The sequence below is a fragment of the Zootoca vivipara genome, chromosome 6 (genome assembly GCF_965207765.1).
Source record: "Zootoca vivipara chromosome 6, rZooViv2.hap1.1, whole genome shotgun sequence".
In the NCBI taxonomy this organism is placed as follows: Eukaryota; Metazoa; Chordata; class Lepidosauria; order Squamata; family Lacertidae; genus Zootoca; species Zootoca vivipara.
Genome location: NC_142589.1, coordinates 93,580,378 through 93,604,683, shown reverse-complemented (window position 1 = coordinate 93,604,683; position 24,306 = coordinate 93,580,378). Strand labels below are relative to the sequence as shown.

At 49.9% G+C, this 24,306-nt stretch overlaps 1 protein-coding gene across 2 annotated transcripts in view; it reads right to left on the bottom strand.

The window, feature by feature from the left end:
• Positions 1–5,476: 5,476 nt before the first annotated feature.
• The window catches only part of CILP2 (cartilage intermediate layer protein 2), a 31,763-nt gene continuing 12,933 nt past the window's right edge, over positions 5,477–24,306 (bottom strand). The window contains exons 2-9 of one of the 2 annotated variants that reach the window (XM_035120657.3): positions 23,987–24,073; positions 21,992–22,255; positions 21,007–21,198; positions 16,117–16,275; positions 14,042–14,356; positions 12,526–12,634; positions 11,671–11,828; positions 5,477–10,027 (exon numbers count right to left, since the gene is read on the bottom strand). In XM_035120657.3, coding sequence (XP_034976548.3) covers positions 7,635–10,027; positions 11,671–11,828; positions 12,526–12,634; positions 14,042–14,356; positions 16,117–16,275; positions 21,007–21,198; positions 21,992–22,255; positions 23,987–24,073 — 3,677 coding nt within the window. In that variant the 3' untranslated portion in view covers positions 5,477–7,634. The remainder of the gene's footprint in view (positions 10,028–11,670; positions 11,829–12,525; positions 12,635–14,041; positions 14,357–16,116; positions 16,276–21,006; positions 21,199–21,991; positions 22,256–23,986; positions 24,074–24,306) is intronic. The other variant, XM_035120658.3, reaches the window with a different exon arrangement.

The following is a 24,306-nucleotide window of genomic DNA, read 5'->3' as shown; positions in this document are numbered from 1 at the left end:
TCGGAGTCAGAATATTGGTTTGTCTAGTTCAGAGTGTCGTCTACCCTAACTGACAGTGGGTTTCAGTCAGCGGAATATTCCCATCCCTACCTGGAAATGCTGTTCCAGATCGAACTAGAGACCTCCAGGCGTTTCCCCGCTAAGCTATGGCCTTCCTGAACGAGGACCCCTGTGAGCTGTGTCCTTAAAACTGGGGCGTGAAATGTTTTCCTCGTCCTCCGATTCCCTCTCCGGCAATCTCGCCAACTGGACGTTTTCAAAAACCAGGTCTGCTTCTCCTGGAGTGTTTGATGTTGCCGTCGTGCGTTCCAAGACTGTTTGGGAGTGGATCCTGGCTTGCCAGAGACGTGCTGCGCTTTGCAAAAAAAGGCTCCATCCCTTCACCCATCATATATAATGTTTCAACGCTTGGCACGAGTGACTGTCCGCTCTGTTGCGTCTCGCAAAGCTCAGGAGGGTTGTGGTCCTCTGGCCGGGAGACAGACAGACATCAATAATTTCCACCCCTTCCCTTTGGCAAGGCCTTGCCACTCGTATACTTTGATGTCTCATTTTTGCTGAGAACACAAATCTCCGACCATAAAGACCCGGCGTAGGAGAGAAAGGGAGCCTTCGGCCAACACACATACCTGAAACATCTGGATGCAGGCGGGAGCTGTTTAAATTATCTTTCTCTCCCAGCCCCCTGAGCCATGGGGAAAATGCTAAAACTGGGAAACACTGGCCTGCGAGAGCTCCAGTTGGAGAACAGCCTTGACCAAGGGTGTCATGGGCTTTGAAGACACTCGAACGCAGGACACAAGGGAGAAGCGTGCTAAGAGGAAGGCATGCTTGGCAAACCCTCACCAGGATCAACTCCCGCCCAGAAACCTATGTCCCCACTGTGGAAGGACGTGTGGATTCAGAATTGGCCTCCACAGTCACTTACGAACTCATTGTTAAAACTGTGTTTATGGAAGACAATCTTCCTCGGCTACGAGGGGTCGCCAAAGCAGGAGCTCTTCAATCCCCTTGCTGTCATTCGGAAGATGCTTTCCCCGGGTTGAGGGACGCGGGTGGCGCTGTGGGTTAAACCACAGAGCCTAGGGCTTGCCGATCAAAAGGTTGGCGGTTCGAATCCCTGCGATGGGGTGAGCTCCTGTTGTCCGGTCCCAGCTCCTGCCAACCTAGCAGTTCGAAAGCACATCAAAGTGCAAGTAGATAAATAGGTACCACTCTGGCGGGAAGGTAAACGGCGTTTCCGTGCGCTGCTCTGGTTCGCCAGAAGCGGCTTAGGCATGCTGGCCACATGACCTAGAAGCTGTACACCGGCTCCCTCGGCCAATAATGCGAGATGAGCGCCACAACCCCAGAGTCGTCTGCGACTGGACCTAATGGTCAGCAGTCCCTTTACCCCTTACCTTCCCTGGGTTGTATAAGGAAGCGCACCTTCTCAGGGGTCGTCAACCCGGTGCCCTCCGCCGGCCGTTGTCATACTCCGATCCCCTGGCAGCCCGCATGGCCAAGCCCAAGGGATGACAGGAGTTGTAGTTCCGCAATCTCCAGAGGGTGCCAGGTTAGCTGCCGCTGTTTTAAGCTGCGTTTAGGGAGTCGCTTCCGGCTGCTGCCAACGTGGGTCGCCGGAAATCTCCCCGCTCCAACCCGTTCTCCCTTCTGGATCCTTATTCCTGCAACCCCCTCCAAGAGCTTTCTAGATCTGCAGCACCATTTGTCGAGTTGAAAGGGAGTCCCTTCCTCTGTCGAAAGCTCTAGAAAGTCATTCCGGGTGTTTAGTCAGAATCTCCTTTCTTGCAACCTGAAGCCACATGGGTTCGAGTCCTACCCTATGGAGCAGGAGAAAGACAAGCTTGTTCCCACTTCCCTGTGACAGCCCTTCAGATATTTGAAGATGGCTCTCCTATCTCCTCTCAGCCTCCTCTTTCCCAGGCTAAACATCCCCAGCTCCTTCAACTGTTCCTCATCAGGCTTGGTTTCCAGACCCCTTGATCATCTTGGTCTCCCTCCTCTGCACACCTTATGGTTTGTCGAAATCCTTCTTAAACACGACATGACTCCTTATTTTCCCTTTCTTGCTCCTTATTCCCACAGCTCTCCCCAAGAGCTTCCTAGATCTCTGGCTCCCTTCAATGATCCCTCAATCTCCCTTCTTGCCCTTTCCTTTCTGCAATATCTCCTCAAAGCACTGCCTCCCTGGCTTCTTTGCGTACCTGGAACCGCTTCTCAGAGACCCACAGATCTCTTATTTTCTATTTATCCCTTCTGCAACTCTGCCGCCCCACCCCAAGCCCCATAGATCCCCCGTCCCCTTAAAAGACCTTTTTCTCCTTACACCCGAGACCAGGGGCAGCTAAATCCATCGATTCCACTCCCCCCCCCAGTCTTGAATTCAAGTTCTCCAAATCGCCATGCCGGTTTGTGAATTGGTTTTGCTTTAACGAAAATCCAGCATTTAAAGTGCGAATATGCATATTTGGCAATTATGCCTAACACACACACACACACACACACACACACAGACAGACAGACAGACAGACAGACACAGACACACACACACAGACACACACACACGGTTTTGCAAAAAACGATTTCTCCCCCAAAGGATGCATTTTGATTGTTGTTTTCACTCAGCCGTGCAAATTTATGCACCCTTTCCTCTCAGATCTGTTTCTTATTTTTATTTTTTAACATGTTACTTAGATGGAGAACAGGATCGATCGCAATATTTGGAGGTGTGCAAATTTCAGATGTGTTTCGGCCCATGTTCTGTTTCAAGAGCCAAACGATCGGTAGGCTCGCTTTTGAGAACCAAACCAAATTTCCCTCCCATCGCTACCTTGACCTCCTCTTTCTCTTCCTTCACCCAACCCAGGCTTCCCCAAACTTGGGTCTCCAGCTGTTTTCAGACTACAACTCCCATCAGCCCTGAACCACCGGCCCTGGTAGCTAGGGATGATGGGAGTTGTAGTCTAACAACATCTGGAGAGCCTGGCCTAGCTGAAGTAAACAAGATTCACTGCGGATCTGCGAAGGCATTCCTCCGACCCCAAATCCATCCCATCGGTGCAGCCCCCTACTTTGGGGTTGGGTGCAGTGCCAGATTTGCGTATAAGCTAAACAAGCTATAGCTTAGAGCCCCACTCTCTTGGGGGGCCCAAAAAAAAATTAAAGGGAAAAAACAACTGGATGTAGATTTCCAAAATACAGCGGTGCCTCGCAAGATGAAAGTAATTTGTTCCGCGAGTCGCTTCGTCTAGCGAGATTTTCGTCTTGCGAAGCGCAATTTGCAGCGGCAAAAGACCCCACAAAACCGCCGGAAAACTTCGTTTTGCGAAGCGCGGCCATAGAAAACTTCTTGCGAAGCGCGGAAAACACCACAAACCGCTTTCGCCTTGCGAGTTTTTCGTTGCGCGAGGCATTCATCTTGCGAGGTACTACTGTATAAGATAAAAAACAAATAAAATAAAACCTACACCCAGCAACAGTGTTTTGTGTTGTGTAGGTTCCTGTGATGTAAGTCATGGGCCCCGCCTGCTAGCCTGCTCCCTAAAATATCCCTGGTTTGCTCCTTTCTATATATAGGGTGCCTACGTTCTGCATGGACTGGTTGCATGGCAACATGGGCAAATTACTTTAGTAAGTAAAGTAAAGTACCCCTGGACAGTTCAGTCCAGTCAAAGGCGACTATGGGGTTGCGGCGCTCATCTCGCTTTCAGGCCAAGGGAGACGGCGTTTGTCCACAGACAGCTTTCCGGGTTGTGTGGCCAGCAGGACTAAACAGCTTCTGGTGCAACAGGGCACCGTGATGGAAACCAGAGCCCATTGAAACGCCGTTTACCTTCCCGCTGCAGCGGTACCTTTTTATCTACTAGCACTGGTGTGCTTTCGAACTGCTAGGTTGGCAGGAGCTGGGACAGAGCAACGGGAGCTCACCCCGTCGCGGGGTTTCGAACCGCCGACCTTCCAATTGGCAAGCCCAAGAGGCTCAGTGGTTTAGACCACAGTGCCACCTGCGTCCCTAAATGGCTTTATATACCTATTAGGTCCATAAGTTACCATATAGAATCATAGAGTTGGAAGAGACCACAAGGGCCATCCAGTCCAAAACCCTGCCAAGCAGGAAACATATATCCAACACAAAAAACAGCGGAAATTTGTTGTTGACAAAGGACAGCTGGACCTATAAAAGGCCCTATTACCTTCAGGAGCTGAGGGCCTCATCAAACCTAAATCCGGCCCTTGTGGGGTGTGTGGAAGTGAAATCAGACACAAGACCACAACACTGGTGAAAACACAGTCCTATATTTTGGCAATAAATAACACATCTCCTTTACATATATATTTATAAAGTTGCTGTTTATGTGAACCACGGCAAAAGAGGGACATCTTGGGGGGGGGGGGGGAACGCTAGTCGTAATGGGAACGGCTTCTCATAAGAACCCGAGAGGAGAACCTGGCAGATATTGGGCCAACAGCCCCGATCCCCCCCCCCACGTCTCCCATCCTTCCATGTCTCGCAACCCTCAATGATGCCATCTCTCTCAAGTTTGGAAGGGGGTGGTGGCATCGCAAATGAGCGCCGTCCGCCGGGGGTCAGCTGAGATGCTGGGCTGGGGGAGCTGGTGCCCCCGGGTGTCAGCGGACCCCCCCAACTCCTGGCAGCCAGCAGGGCCAATGGTCAGGGCCGATGGGAGCTGGAGGCCAGCATTAAATGGAGGGCCGCAGGTCCACCCATCTCTAAGAAGCGCCGCTCCCTACTGCAGGTAACTGGGGTGGGGGGTGTTTTTCGACATGGTGGGCCGGATCCTTATCTGACACCCACCTTTGCAGGCCGAACCACCTGCCAGGCACCTGGTGATATTAGGATAGCCAACAATGTCTAGCCTTTCTTTTTCGTTTTTTCTCTTTCTATGCTTTTCTCTTTTTCTCTATCCGTTTCTTTTTCTTCCTTCCTTTTTTCTTTTTTTAAATTTTATTTATGCTTTTCAGGTTTATACTTTTTTTCTCTATCCTTTTCTTTTTCTTCCTTACTTTCCCCCCTTTTCTTTCTTTTTTTAAAAAAAATTATTTATGCTTTTCAGGTTTATACATTTCACTAACTTTTCGTTCGTTTTAACCTTTCGAAACTCGACTTCCTTCCCCCTCTTTCTGCAGTTCCTTAAATTTATTTTTAATATCTCCTGCCTATCCAAATTAACTAAATTTGCTCATTTATTCATCTACTTGAAACATATACTTGTAACAACTGCAGGTTGTTACAATAATCCAGCCAATGTTCTTATCTGTTTACAATTTATCTGTAAATATTCAATAAACAGTTTCCATTCTTTTATAAAAGGTTGTTATCTTGATTTCTTATTCTTCTGGTAAGTTTTGCCTTTTCTTTTCCTTCCTTCCTTCCTTCCTTCCTTCCTTCCTTCCTTCCTTCCTTCCTTCCTTCCTCCCTTCCTCCCTCCCTCCCTCCCTCCCTCCTTCCTTCCTTCCTTCCTTCTGCCAAATCTTTTTTTTTTACTGATTTCCATATTCTTACAAACTACAGTACTCACTACTAATTAAAACAGATTTAGTATTTCCCCCCAAACCTGACTACCCTTTTAGATGTGCCGATGGTTCTCTGAAAGCTGTATCATATCCCCCCATGATCTTCAGACATTACAGATAACCTTAAATTAAAACATATTTACTCTTTAGCTTAATCCCTTTTCTCTTCCTTACTCTTTCTCTCCTCTCTTCTTCTTTCGATAAAATATTTAGATTAATGTTGTTGTTGTTTGGGGGGGGATATATTTGGTAATAAGCTCTGTATTCTTTTTTTATATACTCCAATAAAAGTTATTTTTTTTAAAAAAAAAGGATATCCAACGATGCACAGGTGGTGCAGTTTGTGAATGACTGCCTAACCCTGTGCATTTTGCCCTTGGGTGTGTGGCGCTCAAGAGAGCTCTCAGATGGCGTCAGGAGTGAGGGAAGGCAGTCAAACGGGGGCTTGTGCTGGGGCGAATTTGGCCCAGAGGCTGGAGGTGCCTCACCTCTGACCAGGCTACAGGAAAAGAGGAATGCCTATACAGTGGTACCTCGATTCTCAAACGTCATCTGTTCTGGAACACCGTTCGAATTCCGAAAACCCGAGGCACAAAGGGCGATCTGCAAAATCAGTTGAGAAAATGATTCGACTTCCGAGGCACGTTCGAAAACGGAAGCATTTACTTCCAGATTTTCGGCGCCCGGGTTCCGAAACGTCCGTCTACGTCCAAGAACCGAGGTACCCCTGTATCTAGAAGAGACCTTCATTTTCACGAATGTCTCTTCTAAGGCCAGGGATACATAATTCCAAATATTGCTGGAATCCCAGTTCCCGGGGGGGGGGGGAATCAGGGAATCGGCATTTGAAGAGAAGCATGTCCTCTGGCACCACAGAAACAGGACCCCCCCCTCTTCTTTTTCTATTCATTGACTTATTAGATATTTATATGATCGTATACATATGTATCTGTCTATATAACATCCAGGTTTTTCAGAATGAATTCTGGGGGTGTGAGGATGTGTGAGAGGCTTGCTTAGGGTTCGATTCCTTTATTCAACTCCAAGCAATTATCTAGTCCTCATGAAGAAGCTGGCCTCAACTTCCATTCCTGAATTGTAGTGGGTTTGGACTAGAAGGCGCCCTCAGGGGTCCCCCTCCCAGCAATACAATTCTACAATTCTGTGTCAAACAAACAGGTTGGGGGGGGTGGCCGCAAGACGATATAGGTATCCCCCAGGGGTTTCAGAGTTTTAAATTACTGGTCAGCATAAGAACATCTCGAGATCAAACCCATCTTGTCCGGCATCTTGCTCTCACCAGTGGCCAAGTCAGATGTCCCCAAAGCACGACATGAGTGCAACCTCGCCCTCCCACTGCAAGCGAGTGAGGCGACGACAAGGCTTTCAAGTTTGTTTCCAACACATTAACATCGAGGGAAGTCGGAGGAGGAGGAAAGCAATCGAGGAGAGGCTGGGTACGTCTCCCCTTTCCTTTGACGGGGTTCCCGCTTCACGTTAGCGGTTTACATAGGGGTGATTCTTTGCAATATGGCTTGCATTCAGCTGGCTAAAGCTGAACCGTGGCAGCCAGACGTCAACACCATTAGGCCTGGGGTGGATTAGTCTGAGGAATCAACGAATTGGGTGGCAATTATGCCAATCTTAATCAACCGTGTATATACACTGTTGCCCTTTGTGGTGTGTGAATAATGATTGATCCTGCTGCCTTGGAGGTGTGGCTTTCTCGCCATAGGTGTGGCTTTCCTTGTGGGCGTGGCTATCCTCATGTGTGCAATTAGAGACTCCTTGGGGTGTGGCATTCTCTTTGGGACCAGGGATAGGGGGGGGGCTATCAGGATTAGCCCCTGCCCTTCACAATTTACCACTACACCCTTGGGGAAGACCACAGGCAGGGCATGGGTTAAGGAATCAATACTGGGGAGTATCGGCAGACGTGAGGCCAGGAGATTGTGTTTATCTTTCTTGGTTTCGAGGCATCGCTCTGGAGGGAGGCGGGACAAAGCTTTCCTCGGCGACACACCTCCTCACTCAGTGTGAGAGATCAGGAACATGCCAGTACCATGTGAAGACGACCCATCAGTTCTCTTCCTTGTTCACTGTCCGGTCTGCGAAGCACCCACCCTCCTCCTGCGGCTGGGGGTCTGACGGGCCTGCGCCGCAAACACGGTCCGCAACCCTGCCGGGTACGCCACCACCTGAGAAGCTCCCCGCAGCTGTTCGTTGCCCCCCATCTCACGCCGGATCTCCGTCAGCGTCTGGGTGGGGGCTTCGAGCAGGCGCTGGAAGAAGCTCTTGCGCCCCACCGGCCGCTCCTGGCAGTAGAAGGTGACCGCCGTACCCCGGTCAGATTTCATCTCCCGTGAGAACCCATCCGAGGTGCCGTCAAAGCAGCGGCCGATGGCAATCTCCTTGGCCAGGCGCGGGTTCTGATCGGTCACAGTGTAGATGCCATAGTTGTGCCCCAGCGGGTCCACGGGAGCCAGCATGGCAAAGGCTGAGGTGTCGTTGTTCTCCATGATGGGCGGGTGGCGGCCGAGGTATTCCCTCAGGTAGCTGTTGACTGCCGTACGACGGCAGCTCCCCTGCGGGATGATGGACACCAAAGTCCTGTCAACAAGTCCTTGGTCGAACAGCATTCCACTGCACTTGAACTCGAGGCAAGCCGCCGATGTGTTATACATCTCGGGGTCCCGGACACTCTGAGAGTCCCGCAGGCCGTAAAGTTGCCCCCGAGTCCTGGGGTGACTGCCCCCCATGTTTCGAGACCGGACCATGTATTGTTGAGGCCCGTTGATCTTCACCTTGATGTAGCAAGCCCGGAACTCTTGAGGGTTGGGCCACCACGAGAGGTAGTCCCCGGTCCACGACGTCAGGTCGCTCTCTTTGAATGGCACCACATTGTACTCATACTTGTCCACTTCCACCCGGTAGAACCGGAAGTGGTTGGCTGTGACGGGCGCCCGGTCGCAATCCCTCAGGCTCCGGTACGGGTAGATGGGGCCGTTGGTCTCGTCAATGTTGTTCTGGTTGGGCTTGGCGAGATTGATCTTGAAGGCTGTCTTCTTGAGGGCTGGGTCCTCGTGGTCGGATCGCCGGTAGCCCAGCTTGTTGAGGTACGGCTGAGAAACGCCCACGGCGCGAGGGTCGAGCTTCGGGCTGGATGCCACGGCCTCCAGCTCCTCCCCACCCATTGTCGCAGTGACGTAAGCCGTGTAGGCATCAGCCTGCTGGCTGTCGCAGAAGGCAGGAAGGCACGCACCATTGTGACCTGTCACCACGCTGTCAAAGCGGCCCCAGGCCTGAGGGTTGGACGGAAAGCCAGGCCTGGGCTCGAGGTTGACCAGGGTGACCACTACTCCCTCCAGCTGCTCGTTGGGGTTTAACTTTTCATTGATGTAGGTCCGGACTTTGACGAAGCAGCGACGGTTCTCCGGCACGTCCAGGTTGAACAGCCGCCTTTCGCGAATCTCTAGGTTGCCAATCAGGAAGGCCCTCTCCTCGCGCTTATGGCGCTGTGCCGTGGCCAGTTTGAAGGGCGCCTCCTCTTCCCACAGGCCTGTCACGGGGTTGAGGGACCAGAGCTTCATTTTCTGAACGTGCCCTGGCATCTTAATGAGCTCGGCGTCCATCTTTACCTCCACGCTCCTGGCCTCTAATCCCTGGTTGCTGCCCTCTTCCCAGAAGTCCAGGGAAAACATGCCATAAGTCCGGAGGGGGAAGAGATCGCCTTCGGCATTGACGAAATTCAAGTCGCTGGAGGCGGCGTTCACCGTGGCAAAGTCCCGTGGATCAACGAACGTGACGCTGGCCCGTACGGTCCCGTTGTAGGGTTGACCATCGGGCCTGAAGAAAGATTGCGAGGGGATGACGATCTCCCCGACGGGGTCCTCCCCAGCCACTTCTCCGAGCTGGATGACGTTGGTTTCTGAGGCTTCCAAGTCAACAGGCTCCTTCCTCCTTATCATCTTGACGTCCTGGTAGACAGCCCCACCGCGCTGGTCAAACGGGAAGACCTTCACAGCCTCGACAAATTTCTGTGTCCGGTCCACAAACTTCACCACCAGCCTCTGTGTGTCCGGTGGAACCTCAATGGTGAAGGCGCCCTTGTAACCGGTGAAGCCGATCTTCTCGGCGCCCAGGTAGATCTCGCCAAAGCGCAGAGGTTCCCCATTATCCGCCGCCGAAGCCTTCCCGCGGACCAGCACCTTGGGCTGGGTGCAAGAGCTGCAGCCGCACTCCGCAACCACCTTGATGGGGAGGACATACCCGATGCAACGAATCTCCCGCACTTCCATGCGGCGTGTCCCACAGCAGTGCTTCGTGGTGTCACGGCACTGTAGGCCGTCGGCAAGGCTGCTGGCACAGCGGGCATTGGGGCACTGGCCGACGTTGTAGAAGTGGGAGCCTGTCTCCTCTTGGAGACATTCGTCGGGGAGTTTGATGAGGTATTCTTCCGGCTCGGCTACGCAGGCTGGGACGTCTGGGTCTGAAACGAGAGAAGACCAAAACAAGAGATGTGGTAGAGCAGTTGGTAGAGCTGTGCTGTGGCTCAAGACCAGGGCTGGCGATACCTGGTTTTCAACCTTGTGATATAGCACCAGCTAAACATCGTGATATACCGATATACAGTGGTACCTCGGAAATCGAACGGAATCCGTTCCGAAAGTCCGTTCGACTTCCAAAATGTTCGGAAACCAAAGCGCGGCTTCCGATTGACTGCAGCCAATCGGAAGATGCCGAAGCCCCGTTGGACGTTCGGGTTCCAAATAACATTCACAAACCGGAGCACTCACTTCCGGGTTTGCGGCGTTCGGGAGCCAAGGCATGACTGTATCACAATATCTGAAATAAGGATGAAGCTGGTTTTCAACTTCGTGATTTCTCACCAGCTAAACATCGCGATATACTGATATATCACAGTGTCGGAAATAAGGATGGAGCTAGTTTTCTATTTCGTGATTTATCACCAGCTAAACATTGCGATATACTGATGTCTGAAATAAGAATGTAGCTATGGAGAGGCATTGGCTGGCTTTGCGGTTTTCCCCAAGTTAATTTTGCATAGCATACACATACAAACTGACCAAACTGCGGGAGGCAGTGGAAGACAGGAGTGCCTGGCGTGCTATGGTCCATGGGGTCACGAAGAGTCGGACACGACTAAACGACTAAACAACACAACAACACACATACATCATTATTCGCAATATATTTCCAGGTCAAAAATTACGAAGCCAATGTGGACCTGAAACCAGTTTTGGATGATGTATTGATATATTGCCCAGCTCTACTCAGCAGAGGACTGAGTAGCCAATAGAGGAAGAAGAAGAAGAAGAAGGTCTTTAAGCAGAGGCTTGACAGGCATATGTCAAGAATGCTTTGATGGTGTTTCCTGCTTGGCAGGGGGTTGGACTGGATGGCCCTGGTGGTCTCTTCCAACTCTATGATTCGAGGAAGAAGAAGAAGAAGAAGAAGAAGAAGAAGAAGAAGAAGAAGAAGAAGAAGGAGGAGGAGGAGGAGGAGGAGGAGGAGGAGGAGGAGGAGGAGGAGGAGGAGGAGGAGGAGGAGGAGGAGGAGGAGAGGAGAAGAGGGAGGAGGAGGTCATTGAAAAAATATCCGCTGAAGAGAAGTCCCCGGGGCATCCTCTCCTCCTGAGAAGGTAACTCTGCATAGCAAAGATCCTATGTTCAGGGTCAGGGATGATGGGAGTTGTAGTCTAGAAACACCTGGACCTTGGGGAAGACAATGTTTGCTACATGGACCAAAGAGCTCTCTGTATGTTTACATTGATGTTCTGCAGCATCCCTGCAGTTGTCACGTACCCTTGGCTTTTAAGTCAGGACTAGCCTGGGACCGGAACTGGGTGGGAACTCCTCAGAGAAGGAGCAAAACTCCACCACCAGCTATTACACGCATGGGGAGGGTCTCTCGCAGAAGAGCGGCGACATACAACTGAGCCTCAGTTTCCTCCTTGCTGGAGCAACGTTGGACCTCTTCGCTCCTAAAGCACACCTTGAGCCTGCCCATTGGCCAGGGTGCTTCTCAACCATGTCCTGCCTCTCCCTGCCTGTATCTAAGCTGAACCTCAGCCAGCCCCAGTTTTGCCTCGGAGCAGGAATCCGAGCTCACCTATCACAGCCAACTGGGCCACGGAGGACTTGACGGAGCCCAGGTCATTGCTGGCTTTGCAGTGGTACGAGCCAGCCTGATTTGGCCGCAGGTCCCTCAGCACTAAGCTGCTGTCGTATCTGTGCACCTTGCGGTCCAGGAGTGTCCCGTTGTGGTACCTGGAAGAAGAGAGGAAATGGGGAGGAGGGAGGTCAGAGGCCGACTGAGCGATCAGGGCTGCAAACCAACAGTAAGCTCCTTCCCTTCTGGCTGGCTGTCGGCACTTGTGAGCTTGGAAGCTCTTTGATGCTCCCCGATGAGTGAAGACAGATGTGACGAAGACAGATGCAATGAAGACAGACGTAATAAGGGTGAAAATGGGGTGGAGGGAAAGTTTCAACAATCCCGCTGTGGGGCATTCTTCCGGCTTCTGGAGGTAACCTGAATGGCATACCTCACCGGTAGGCTGAAGATCGGTTTGGTTAATATTTTGGGGTCTCATGTCGTGGTCTGGGCATTACTATTTCTGCAGCGGCATCCTAGAGCGGCTGGGGAAACCCAGTCAGTTGGCCGGGGTATAAATAATAAATTGTTATTATATTATTATTACTAGAGCCACCCAATCAGAACAGTCCCCCCCCTCCCTGTTGAACTTCTGACCGGAGATTTTTTTTATTCCATTAGGAGTTTTAATGGATGCTTGATTTGATCGTTTTAACTCGATTCATTTCTTTTTGTGCAATGTATCATTGTAAGCAACGCAGAGGCTATTGGAGCTAAGCAGCATATAAATTGTTGGATATATATAGAGAGATTTCTTGAAAGGAGCCCCTCCTCCTCCTCCTCCAGCAATGGGCCCCGATCCCAGTCACTTACCAGTAATACTTCATTGGCTCTGGAATGCCCTGCGCTCTGCAGCAAAACCGTACATTTTGTCCAACTGTCCTCACTTTCTCTTCCGGATGCGACACCATGTAAGGTTTTTCTGCCAAGAATGGATGGGGGGGAGGGGTGGTGGTGGAGAGAAGTAGTATAAAATCAGGAAAAATGAATAAATTAATTAACTGTGTTTTTAAAAAGGCTCTCACCTTCCTACCCATCCAGAACAACTTGTGATAAAACAGGGATTAAAGGTAAAGGGACCCCTGACTGTTAGGTCCAGTAGCAGACGACTCTGGGGTTGCGGCGCTCATCTTGTGTTATTGGCCGAGGGAGCCAGCGTACAGCTTCCGGGTCATGTGGCCAGCAGTACTAAACCGCTTCTGGCAAACCAGAGCAGCACATGGAAATGCCGTTTACCTTCCCGTCGGAGTGGGACCTATTTATCTACTTGCACTTTGACGTGCTTTCGAACTGCTAGGTTGGCAGGAGAAGGAACCGAGCAACGGGAGCTCACCCCATCGCGGGGATTCGAACCGTCGACCTTCTGATCGGCAAGCCTTAGGCTCTGTGGTTTAGACCACAGCGCCACCCGCATCCCTAAACAGGGATTGGAAGAGGCTTAAAATCTTAGTGATGAGCAGAGTCCATTGGGGTGGGGTGGGGGGTTGGGGGGGAGCCTTGGGGATGGAGCTCAAAGGGAACCTAAAATATAGGAGCCTAAATTTTGGCTTCAGCTTTAGCTTCTGAAGCTGAGGCTCCAATACTTTGGCCACCTCGTGAGAAGAGAAGACTCACTGGAAAAGACCCTGATGTTGGGAAAGATTGAGGGCACAAGGAGAAGGGGACGACAGAGGACAAGATGGTTGGACAGTGTTCTCGAAGCTACCAACATGAGTTTGACCAAACTGCGGGAGGCAGTGGAAGACAGGAGTGCCTGGCGTGCTCTGGTCCATGGGGTCATGAAGAGGCGGACACGACTAAACGACTACAACAACAACAACAACAACAACAACAACAACAAATTTTGGCACTTGATAAGTTTCACAACTTCCTTTTAGATGCATCAGATCAAAACAGGCTTGGCTTAGAGTTGCAGATTTCAGCAAGGAAGGTTAATGTGGTTTGGTAAAAGACGATATGAAATTGACTGTAAATGAAATTTTCTAAGAAAATTATGCATGGATGGTACCTAACAAATTGCCTAAAATGTGTAGGAAAGTTCCTAATAATTGTTGGAAGTGCAAACGAGTAGATGGAACCCTCATTTTGTTTCATATGGGGTGGGCTTGTACGAAAGCAAGGGGTATTTTGGGAAATGATATATGACGAGATAAAGAAGATGTTTGAAGTGTTTAATGTTTGATGTTTTATCGTGTTTTTAATATTCTGTTGGGAGCCGCCCAGAGTGGCTGGGGAAATCCAGCCAAGTGGGCAGAGTATAAATAATAATAATAAAATATTAATCCCAATGCAGCAACCGTGGCTAAAGAATCGGAGTCCCCCCTGTTACCTGGTCGATGGAGCACTAGGTCCACCAATGATGTCCGAGAGCCGTTGGCGATCACCGGGGCGCTCCCTTGGGCAAACCGCTCGAGCTTCGCGCTGATGTTGGCCTTGCTCCCGGCGCAGATGCCTCGGACGGTGAATTGGCCATGCTGGTTGCTCCTGGCCAGCAGAGTCAGGGGCCGGTCCTGGAGAAAGATCTGGGCGTTGGCGAGAGCCACTCCATTCGCGCTTTGTACGGTGCCCAGGACGGTGTGGTTGGGGCAGGTGCAGCTGCTACAGTCCTTGCTGGGGACGCCCATATCGCAGCTGAGTTGGCAAGCTGGAAACAGAGAGCCACAGAATTGTAGAGTTGGGAGAGACCCCCCAGCGGTCATCTGGTCCAGGAGTCAGCAAACTTTTCCAGCAAGGGGCCGGTCCACTGTCCCTCAGACCTTTTGGGGGGGGTGGTGGCTGGACTATATCTTTGGGGGTGGGACGAATGAATTCCTAGGCCCCACAAATAACCCAGAGATGCATTTTAAATGAAAGCACACATTCTACTCATGTAAAAACATTCTGATTCGCGTGGCCGGATTGAGGAGGCAATTGGGCTGGATCCGGCCCCCGGGCCTTAGTTTAGCTACCCATGGTCTAGTCCACCCCCCTGCAAGGCGGGAATCCCAACTAAAGAATTCCCCTTTCAGGGAGCAAAGGGTACATGTGAGGGGCCTGACTGATGGAGAGGCAAATCTTCCCATTCTCCATTTTTCCATCTTAATTTCACATTTCCATATCTGCTTACATTTTTTTAAAAAAGAAAAGTACACATGAAAATCTGTCAGTGTCCTGATAATGCACATCTTTTGCATGCAGCTTTACTTATTATATATTCTGTGCACTGTTTCTATGAATATATGCATTTTTCCTGCACCTTTCCCTCCAGGACCTGCATTTTGGTGCATGTTGCTTGGATAGAGAACTGCACTGCGATATTTACTGATGCGAGTGTGCACTCGTGAGCAGAGGTAAAAGGAAGGATGGAAGGAAGGGGGAGAGGGAGAGGGAGAGGGAGGGACGGTAAATTAAAGGAAGTGAGGGGTGATTGAAATAAGTGAGTGAGTGAGTGAGTGAGTGAGTGAGTGAGTGAGTGATGGTGGAGGGAAGTGGTCTCAGAGGGAAGTGATCTCAGAGGGAAGTAAGTAAGTGATGGTGGGTGGGTGGGTGGGTGGGTGGATGGAGACAAGAAAAGAAAGAAAGAAAGAAAGAAAGAAAGAAAGAAAGAAAGAAAGAAAGAAAGAAAGAAAGAAAGAGAGAGAGAGAGAGAGAGAATAAGTAATGGAAGGAGGTAATTGATGGCATGAACGTGAGTCTGACCAAACTGCGGGAGGCAGTGGAAGACAGGAGTGCCTGGCGTGCTATGGTCCATGGGGTCACGAAGAGTCGGACACGACTAAACGACTAAACAACAACAACAAATGACTAAACAACAACAATGTGATGGCAAAAGTAAGTAAATAAGTGATGGATGGAAGGAGGCAAGTGATGGCAGAAGGAAGGAAGGAAGGAAGGAAGGAAGGAAGGAAGGAAGGAAGGAAGGAAGGGGGAAAAAGTAATGGAAGGAGGCAAGTGATGGCAGAAGGAAGGAAGGAAGGAAGGAAGGAAGGAAGGAAGGAAGGAAGGAAGGAAGGAAGGAAGGAAGGAAAGTAATGGAAGGAGGCAAGTGATGGCAGAAGGAAGGAAGGAAGTAAAAATAATTAATGGAAGGAGGTAAGTGATGGCAAAAGCAAGTAAATAAGTAATGGATGGAAGGAGGCAAATGATGGCAGAAGAAAGTAAGTGATGGTGGATGGAAGGAGGCCAATAATCAAAGATCAGAAGGAAGTGATGGTGTATGTAATGTAATTAGGTAGGTAGATAAATTATGGTAGAAGAAATGGAGGGGGGCATGATGGGTGGATGGGAGGGAGGGAGGGAGGGAGGGAGGGAGGGGAAAGCACAGGGAGAGGATAAGGGCAGATGCTAAGGATGGGGATACCTGACCAGGTGCAGAGAAACTTTGCCAGAGGAGCAAAGAGAGAGGCCACTGGAGAGGTTTGGTACCTGGACAGGGTGACAGCGAGCATTTCTGCACCTCCGAGGGACGCCCAGGGCAGCGGATCAGCTTGGACTTGGGGCAGCTCCGCCGACGGACCCTCTTCCCTCCGCCGCCACAGGTCTTTGAGCAGGGGCTCCAGGCCCCCCAGCTGCTCCAATGTGGCTCTGTGGGGGCGGAAGCCGCAGGATTAGAACCCGATTCCACACAAAAAAGAGGCGCACTAAAGGGGATTTCACACGTCTGATTGGCCAGGTGCTCGGCCTCAATCTGGTATACACCTCCTTGGGAGTTGCTGGCTCGGAATTTGCAGCTGCCGTCCGTCCTACTCAGAGGAGACCCATTGACATGAATGGATGCTGTGATTTGATGACGGGGGGGGGGTATGATGTGTGCCAATTTCCTACACACAAAAAGCAGTCTCAAAATGACTTTCGGCAAAGGAAACAGGAATGCTTTGGTTTGGGAGTTTTTGGTGGGAATGACTGCTGGCAGACAGAGGGGGGAAACTAAGAAAATGTGACAAACTTAGTTGGTCTCTAAGGTGCTATTGGAAGGATTTTTTTTATTTTTATTAAGAAAATGTAGTTACATGAAACTTAGAAAGAAGAACGAAAGATTTAGATTGCCATAATGCCACTTGCTGTATTTGATATATTATAATTTTGTTTTAGCTGTATGCAGGAGTTGGTAAAAGGACAGCTGAGCGATGAGGAATTTGCTACAAACGGGGTGATGGTGTGATAATTCAAGATAAAAATTTAAAATAAGCAGCTTCTGTAAGGGAAAATTATGGAAATATATTGAGTCACAAAGAGTCGGACACGACTAAACGACAAGAACAACAACGTTGAGTGGGAAGCCAGGTTTTATGGGGGGGGGATTGTATTGAATTAGTTTTAATTTGGCATGGATGTGCTATAAATTTGAAAAAAAGGAATTATGGAAATAAGGACTGCCTTTGAAAACCGAACACTGCAAAGCAATTTCCTAATAACAAAGCAATGACGCGATAGCGGATATAACAGACGAAACAGCGGCTGCGTTGACAACATCCAACGGCAAAATGATTGTGTTGGAGGTTATGGGATTGAATCTGCCAATTGCATGCAGTGAGAGGCAGCGTGATGTAGTGGTTTCAGCGTCGGGCTAGGACCTGGAAGAACAGGGTTCAAATCCCAAACTCAAGCCACGAAATGGATTGGGGGGGATGACTTGGGGGGGGCAGTCACCGTTTCCCAGCCTAACCCAGAGCTGGATTTAGGTTTGATGAGGCCCTAAGCTCCTGAAGGTAATGGGGCCCTTTATAGGTCCAGCTGTCCTTTGTCAACAACAAATTGTCACTGTTTTGTGTGTGTTGAATATATGGTAATTTATGGACCTAATAGGTATCTAAAGCCATTTGCCCATGTAGCCATACAACCAGTCCATGCAGAATGTGGGCACCCTATATATTGTTGTTGTTGAGTCATTTAGTCGTGTCCGACTCTTCGTGACCCCATGGACCATAGCACGCCAGGCACTCCTGTCTTGCACTGCCTCCCGCAGTTTGGTCAAACTCATGTTCGTAGCTTCGAGAACACTGTCCAAACATCTTGTCCTCTGTCGTCCCCTTCTCCTAGTGCCCTCAATCTTTCCCAACATCAGGGTCTTTTCCAGGGAGTCTTCTCTTCTCATGAGGTGGCCAAAGTACTGGAGCCTCAGCTTCAGGATCTGTCCTTCCAGTGAGCACTCAGGGCTGATTTCCTTCAGAATGGATAGGTTTGATCTTCTTGCAGTCCATGGGACTCTCAAGAGTCTCCTCCAGCACCATAATTCAAAAGCATCAATTCTTCGGCGATCAGCCTTCTTCATGGTCCAGCTCTCACTTCCATACATCACTACTGGGAAAACCATAGCTTTAACTATACGGACCTTTGTCGGCAAGGTGATGTCTCTGCTTTTTAAGATGCTGTCTAGGTTTGTCATTGCTTTTCTCCCAAGAAGCAGGCGTCATTTAATTTCGTGACTGCTGTCACCATCTGCAGTGATCAAGGAGCCCAAGAAAGTAAAATCTCTCACTGCCTCCATTTCTTCCCCTTCTATTTGCCAGGAGGTGATGGGACCAGTGGCCATGATCTTAGTTTTTTTGATGTTGAGCTTCAGAAAGTAGCAAACCAGGGATATTTTAGGGAGCAGGCTACCATAGCAGGCGGGGCCCATGACTTACATCACAGGAGCCTACACAACACAAAACATGGTTGCTGTATGGAGGTTTTATTTTATTTGATTTCTATCTTATATTTTGGAGATGGGCATCCAGTGTTTTTTCTCCTTTAAATTTTTTTGGGGCCCTCCAAGAGAATGGGACCCTAAGCTATAGCTTGCTTAGCTTATACATAATTCCGGCACTGGCCTGAGCTACCCCACAGGGTTGTTGTTGTTGTTGTTGTGTGTGTGAGGAGTATAATGTACCCCCTTCCAGCTTTACCCCTTTTTAAATTCCTGCTCTCCCGCCACGGCACATGGCTTGGGAGGCATGGTCCCGTCTCGCGCCCCTGCTATTTCCATCGTGAAACCTCGGGGGAAACATTCGGCTGCCGTTTTGGAAGAGCTTGAGAGGCAAGAATTGCAGAGGTCTTGCCAGCCCTTGGCGAGAAACACACACACACACAGAGAGAGAGCGTTTCTCGAGGCTGCCCTCCTTTTTTTTCCAGGCAAAACAAGGAGAAAAAGGAGATCGGATGACTCTCCTGCCTCAGCAAGAATGTTCAAAGCACAACGGAGAAAGTACTTGGCCGGCATCTCGCGTTGGCGGGAGTAAGGTCCATTAAAAAAATAACTCTGTCTATAAAAAACAACAACAGGCCTTTAGAGGCCCCTATGGAGACCAACTACAGCGTTCCTGAAATTTTTCCTCAGTGATGGGCTGACCCCATTGGGAAGAGGGGTGGGTGGGGAACCCATGTCTCCATTACCCAAACAATTGCCTTGCCTGTTCCTTGGACTTTTGCAAATTCCAAAAGGAGGTGGTGGAAACCACCCTGTTTCCCAGGGGCAATCCTGGATTGACATAAGCCGTCCCAGTTTCTGATTTGAACCCAAAATGTCCCACTTTTTCTTAGGATATCCCTATTTTCATGGGATAAATGTTGGAGGGGATGGAATAGGACGTCCCTCTTTTTACAGGAGAAATAATGTTGGAGAGGATGGAATAGGACGTCCCTCTTTTTACAGGAGAAATAATGTTGGAGAGGATGGAATAGGACGTCCCTATTTTCACCGGAGAAATGTTGGAGGGGATGGAATAGGACATCCCTATTTTCATGGGAGAAATGTTGGAGGGGATGGAATAGGACGTCCCTCTTTTTACAGGAGAAATGTTGGAGAGGATGGAATAGGACGTCCCTATTTTCATGGGAGAAATGTTGGAGGGGATGGAATAGGACGTCCCTCTTTTTACAGGAGAAATGTTGGAGAGGATGGAATAGGACGTCCCTCTTTTTACAGGAGAAATGTTGGAGGGGATGGAATAGGACGTCCCTATTTTCATGGGAGAAACGTTGGAGAGGATGGAATAGGGCGTCCCTATTTTCATGGGAGAAATGTTGGAGGGGACGGAATAGGACGTCCCTCTTGTTACAGGAGAAATGTTGGAGAGGATGGAATAGGACGTCCCTCTTTTTACAGGAGAAATGTTGGAGAGGATGGAATAGGACGTCCCTATTTTCATGGGATAAATGTTGGAGGGGATGGAATAGGACGTCCCTATTTTCACGGGAGAAACGTTGAAGGGGATGGAATAGGACATCCCTATTTTCACGATCCACACAGACCTGGTGGGCTGTCAGGCCTAATGAGCACAGGAGCTCGTCCCCTGTAGGTCTTGCCCCATATATCAGTTGCCAAGACTGAAAATCCCAGCCTCCCCACAGCCGTCTTAAGTCCCCTCTTTTCCAGGGTTTTTCCCATGCAATCAGAGACTGCGCCTGCCAGAAGCCAACCTCTCCTCTGCCCATTTCATGCCTCTCCTGGTTCTGGGAGACCAGGGGAGCAGGCAGGTGGGGGGGGGAAAGACCCCCTAGCTTATACAGCAGGGTGGCCCCACTGAAAGAAGCTTCCCCTTCCGTGCTTTCTGTTCTGCCACTTTCTCAGCTCTTCTCAACCTCGGAGGAGAGCGGAGGGATGCTTTCCAGAGACAGCAAATCTGTTAACCGTCTCCCTCCCAGTGTTTCTTCTGCTAGCTGTTCCCCATCCAGTATTTCCCAGCTTCTGCCTTTAGAACTATGCCCTTCTGCAAAGCACTGCTCCAAATCTATACTGTCCTCCTGCTCCTGGGAAGATTCTGGGTCTGGATCAGAGGGAGGGGGAAGGCTCCCACCATTTCTCCTCAGTGCAGCCCTCCTCAGCACGGTCCCCGACACCCAGTGAGGCAGCTGTGAGAATCCCTGCCTTCCTACATCTCCCTATGTCTCCTCCTCTCCCAGTTCTTTCCCAAGCAATCTGAGACTCCTTCGCCTTGCATGTCTTTGCCCCACCTTCTTCATACCTCTTCTGCTTCTGGGAGACCAGAGAGGAGGGCAGCTGGTTGCAGCAGAAGGGGGAGACAGCCGTGGCTTGCCACTAGCCGAAGTGTCCCTCCTCTCCTGCTTCAGCCTCCGATTCTCTACTGTTCTCTGCCACAGACTCTCCCTGCTCACTAGGCCCTGTTTACCTCTCCATCTTCTGACACCTTCTCCTCCCAGCCTTCTCCCTCTGATCACTCATGGCCGTCCCAAAACCCATCCCTGGGCTCTGAGCCCTCTTCCCTTGGCGGCCCCCCAGCCACCATCCCCCTTGCGTCCAACTGGTGCGTGACAACCCCGCAACATACGCAGCCCCATCCAACGGTACCCAACTCTAGGATTCGCACTCGTTACCTCGGCAAGGTTCGTTGCTGCACGCCCGACGCTCCACGGATTTCCCCGGGCACTTGGTCAGCCTCCCCAGGGCCGGAGCAGGGCTGTTGAGGCAGCTCCGGTGCCTGGTCTGGACGCCGTTCGTGCCGCAGGCCGTCCGTGAACAGGAGGTCCAGGAAGACCACGACGACCACCCCAACCAGTCCGTGGGATCTTTCGAAGCGATGTGAGGCCAGGAGGGGAGAGAAGAAGGCGGAAAGGATATTTAGTGTGGGGAAAAACATCTTTAAAATGCAATTGCTTTTTTAAAAAATATTGAGTTGGGAATTCTTAATACAGCCCAGGTCTCTCTATCCGGCTGTCGGAACTCTCCCCAGGCAAAAAAAGCCTTCCTGAAGTCTCAGGTTGGAGGGTTTGAATCCCCAGGTAGGAAAGAGTGTGTTTAATATTTATTTTTTATTTATTATGAAACTGAGCACGGAGTCTGCAAGCGTCAGCCCTGTGGGATCCAGCTGCAAATCATGGCATGCATTCTCTGGCGATGTCTCAAACCCTCCAAGTGCCCCTGTTTTCCAGAATTTACAGAAGCTGTCCCAGTTTCTGATGTGATCCCGGAATTTTGACTCCACTTTTCCTTGGGACGTCCCTATTTCCATGGGAGAAATGTTGGAGGGGATGGAATAGGACGTCCCTATTTTCACGGATGGAATAGGACATCCCTATTTTCACGGGAGAAACGTTGGAGGGAATGGAATAGGAAGTCCCCCTTTTCACTGGGGAAATGTTGGAGGGGCTGGAACAGGACGTCCCTATTTTGACGGGAGAAACCTTGGAGGGGATGGTGTCTGCCCTCCCCTCCTCCCTCTCCCAATTAACCTCTGTCTCCAGGGCTCAGTGGCAGGAGGGAGAACAAGACCTGGTCTGGTCTCAAGAGGATGTCACTGTGATTGACAGATGAGCGGTCCTGCCTGCAAGGGCCCGGAGCCGGCCACCTTAGTGCTCTCACCTGGGGGGCAGAGGAACCGGACGTGGTAGTTGGAGCACGTCTTGCCCCCGGGCTGCTCCTGGTTGTGGCACCGGAAGCCTTCCTGGGGGCTGTAGTGAACGACCTCTCGCACGTCCTCCGGCAGCTCCCATTCGGTGGTCCGTGCTTGGATGGCGGAGGGCAAGGCGCAGACGCGATCCGGGTAATAGAAGCGGATGGCTTCGAGGGTCTCAAAATCGCCTTCACCACCCGGGTGGTCCACGTTGAACCACGAGGTCCATTCGCCTGCAAAGGAGAGCTGGGGTTCAGCAGCGGCTGGTGCCCTCACTTCTGAGCTGGCGGCCCTCCTCCATCTCGCACCCCCCCTCTCCAGTGCCATATTTATGTATAGCAGGCACGTCCAACAGGTAGATTGAGATCTACCAGTAGATCACTGGATGTCTGTGGTAGATCACTGCTAGATCACTGGCACCCCTAAAAAGCTCACCCAAAATTTTCCTCCTCCCTAAAAAAAAGCTGAACTATGACCTGAAGCCCTAAACAAAAATGGGCCTCCCTCCCTCCTAAAAGAAGCTCAACAAGTTTGACCTAACCCCCCCAAAACAGGGCTTCCCTTCCTTAAAAAACTCAACAGCTTTGACCTGAACCCCCCAAAAGTGGGTAGATCACTCCCAGTTTTTAACTCTGTGAGTAGATCAGAGTCTCTTGGGAGTTGGCCACCCCTGATATATAGGCTAAGTAGGCTGAAGCCGAGGGCCTTAGATGCACAAATAAGTTTAGGATAAAATCCTTTATTCCTATATTAGATGCATTTGAAGCCAATTTAAAAAGAAGAAGTACTGTAATGTTGCACAATTGTTTTTCTGTTCTTGCTATTCTGCCAGCATCTAAGCTAGGGGTCAGCAAACTTTTTCAGCAGGGGGCCGGTCCTCAGACTGTCCCTCAGACCTTGTGGGGGGGCAGGACTATTTTTTTGGGGGGATGAACGAATTCCTATGCCCCACAAATAACCCAGAGATGCATTTTAAATAAAAGGGCACATTCTACTCATGTGAAAACACGCTGATTCCCGGACCGTCCGTGTGCTGGATTTAGAAGGCGATTGGGCTGGATCCGGCCCCTGGGCCTCAGTTTGCCTACCCATGACCTAAACTGTATGGAAACTTATTCATGTATTCGATTACAGCGGGAAGAACGTCAGTCGCCTCAAACTGGAAAGAAGCGGAAGACCCAGCGAAAGAAGAACATATACAAAAACTTATGGAATATGCAGAAATGCACAAAACTTACCGGAAGAATAAGAAATCAAGATAAACTTTTCATAAAAGAATGGAAATCGTTCATGGAATGTTTACAGATAAATTGTAAGCAGATGAAAACATGGACAGGATTGATTTAATAACCTGCATTTTCATAAGTATATATTTAAATTGGATAATTAAATGAGGAAATTAAATGAATTTGGATATGCAGAAGGTATTAAAAAATTAATTTAAGGGACCGCAGAAAGAGGGGGAAGGAAGTCAAGTTTTGAAACGTTAAAATGACTATGAAATTATTGAAATGTATAAACCTGAAAATCAAAGAAAATCAAAAGGGGAGGGGAATTACACCAATACTTTAAAACATTCAAAGAGCGGAAATATGAAAACGGAGTAAAATCTGCACTAATTTTCTAAGTATCTGGATAGGATTGTCTAAACTGCAATGTTTTTAGTAGGCACCAAAAAAGAAGACAACAAAGTTGTCCACCTGACGTCAAGAGGCAGGGAGTTCCATTGTCTAGGACCTTAGAAATGTGGAATGGGCATTCTGTGGCAACTGTTGTAGTGGGAAATTGAGCCAGAAATGTGTCAAATTAAACCAAATTTAAGGTGGGATGGGGTGCGATGGCATGGAACTTCCGGAACAGCAAAGAGACAGAATGGTCTGTTTGTTTCTTGCAAAATCTTCTTCAGACTTCCGCAAACAAAACCCTTGGAGATAAATCCATATATCCAGAACAAAATGACGTACCAGCCATGCCCGCTTCGAAGCTCGTCCGGGCGTTCCCTCTCTTCTTCTGCTCCTTGGCTGGGCGCGAGTCATTCTTCGCCGGTGGATCTGTTGGAAAAAGTGCAACAGCCCATTCAAAGAGACCTGTGGAACTGTGAGGCTTGTGCCCACGGTTATGTACATTTCCGTCGTTCCCGTTTAAGAGCAGACCCACTGTTGTTTATGTATGTGACAACCAGGGCCAGATTTAGGTTTGATGAGACCCTAAGCCAGGGGTCAGCAAACTTTTTCAGCAAGGGGCTGGTCCACTGTCCCTCAGACCTTGTGGGGGGCCGGACTAT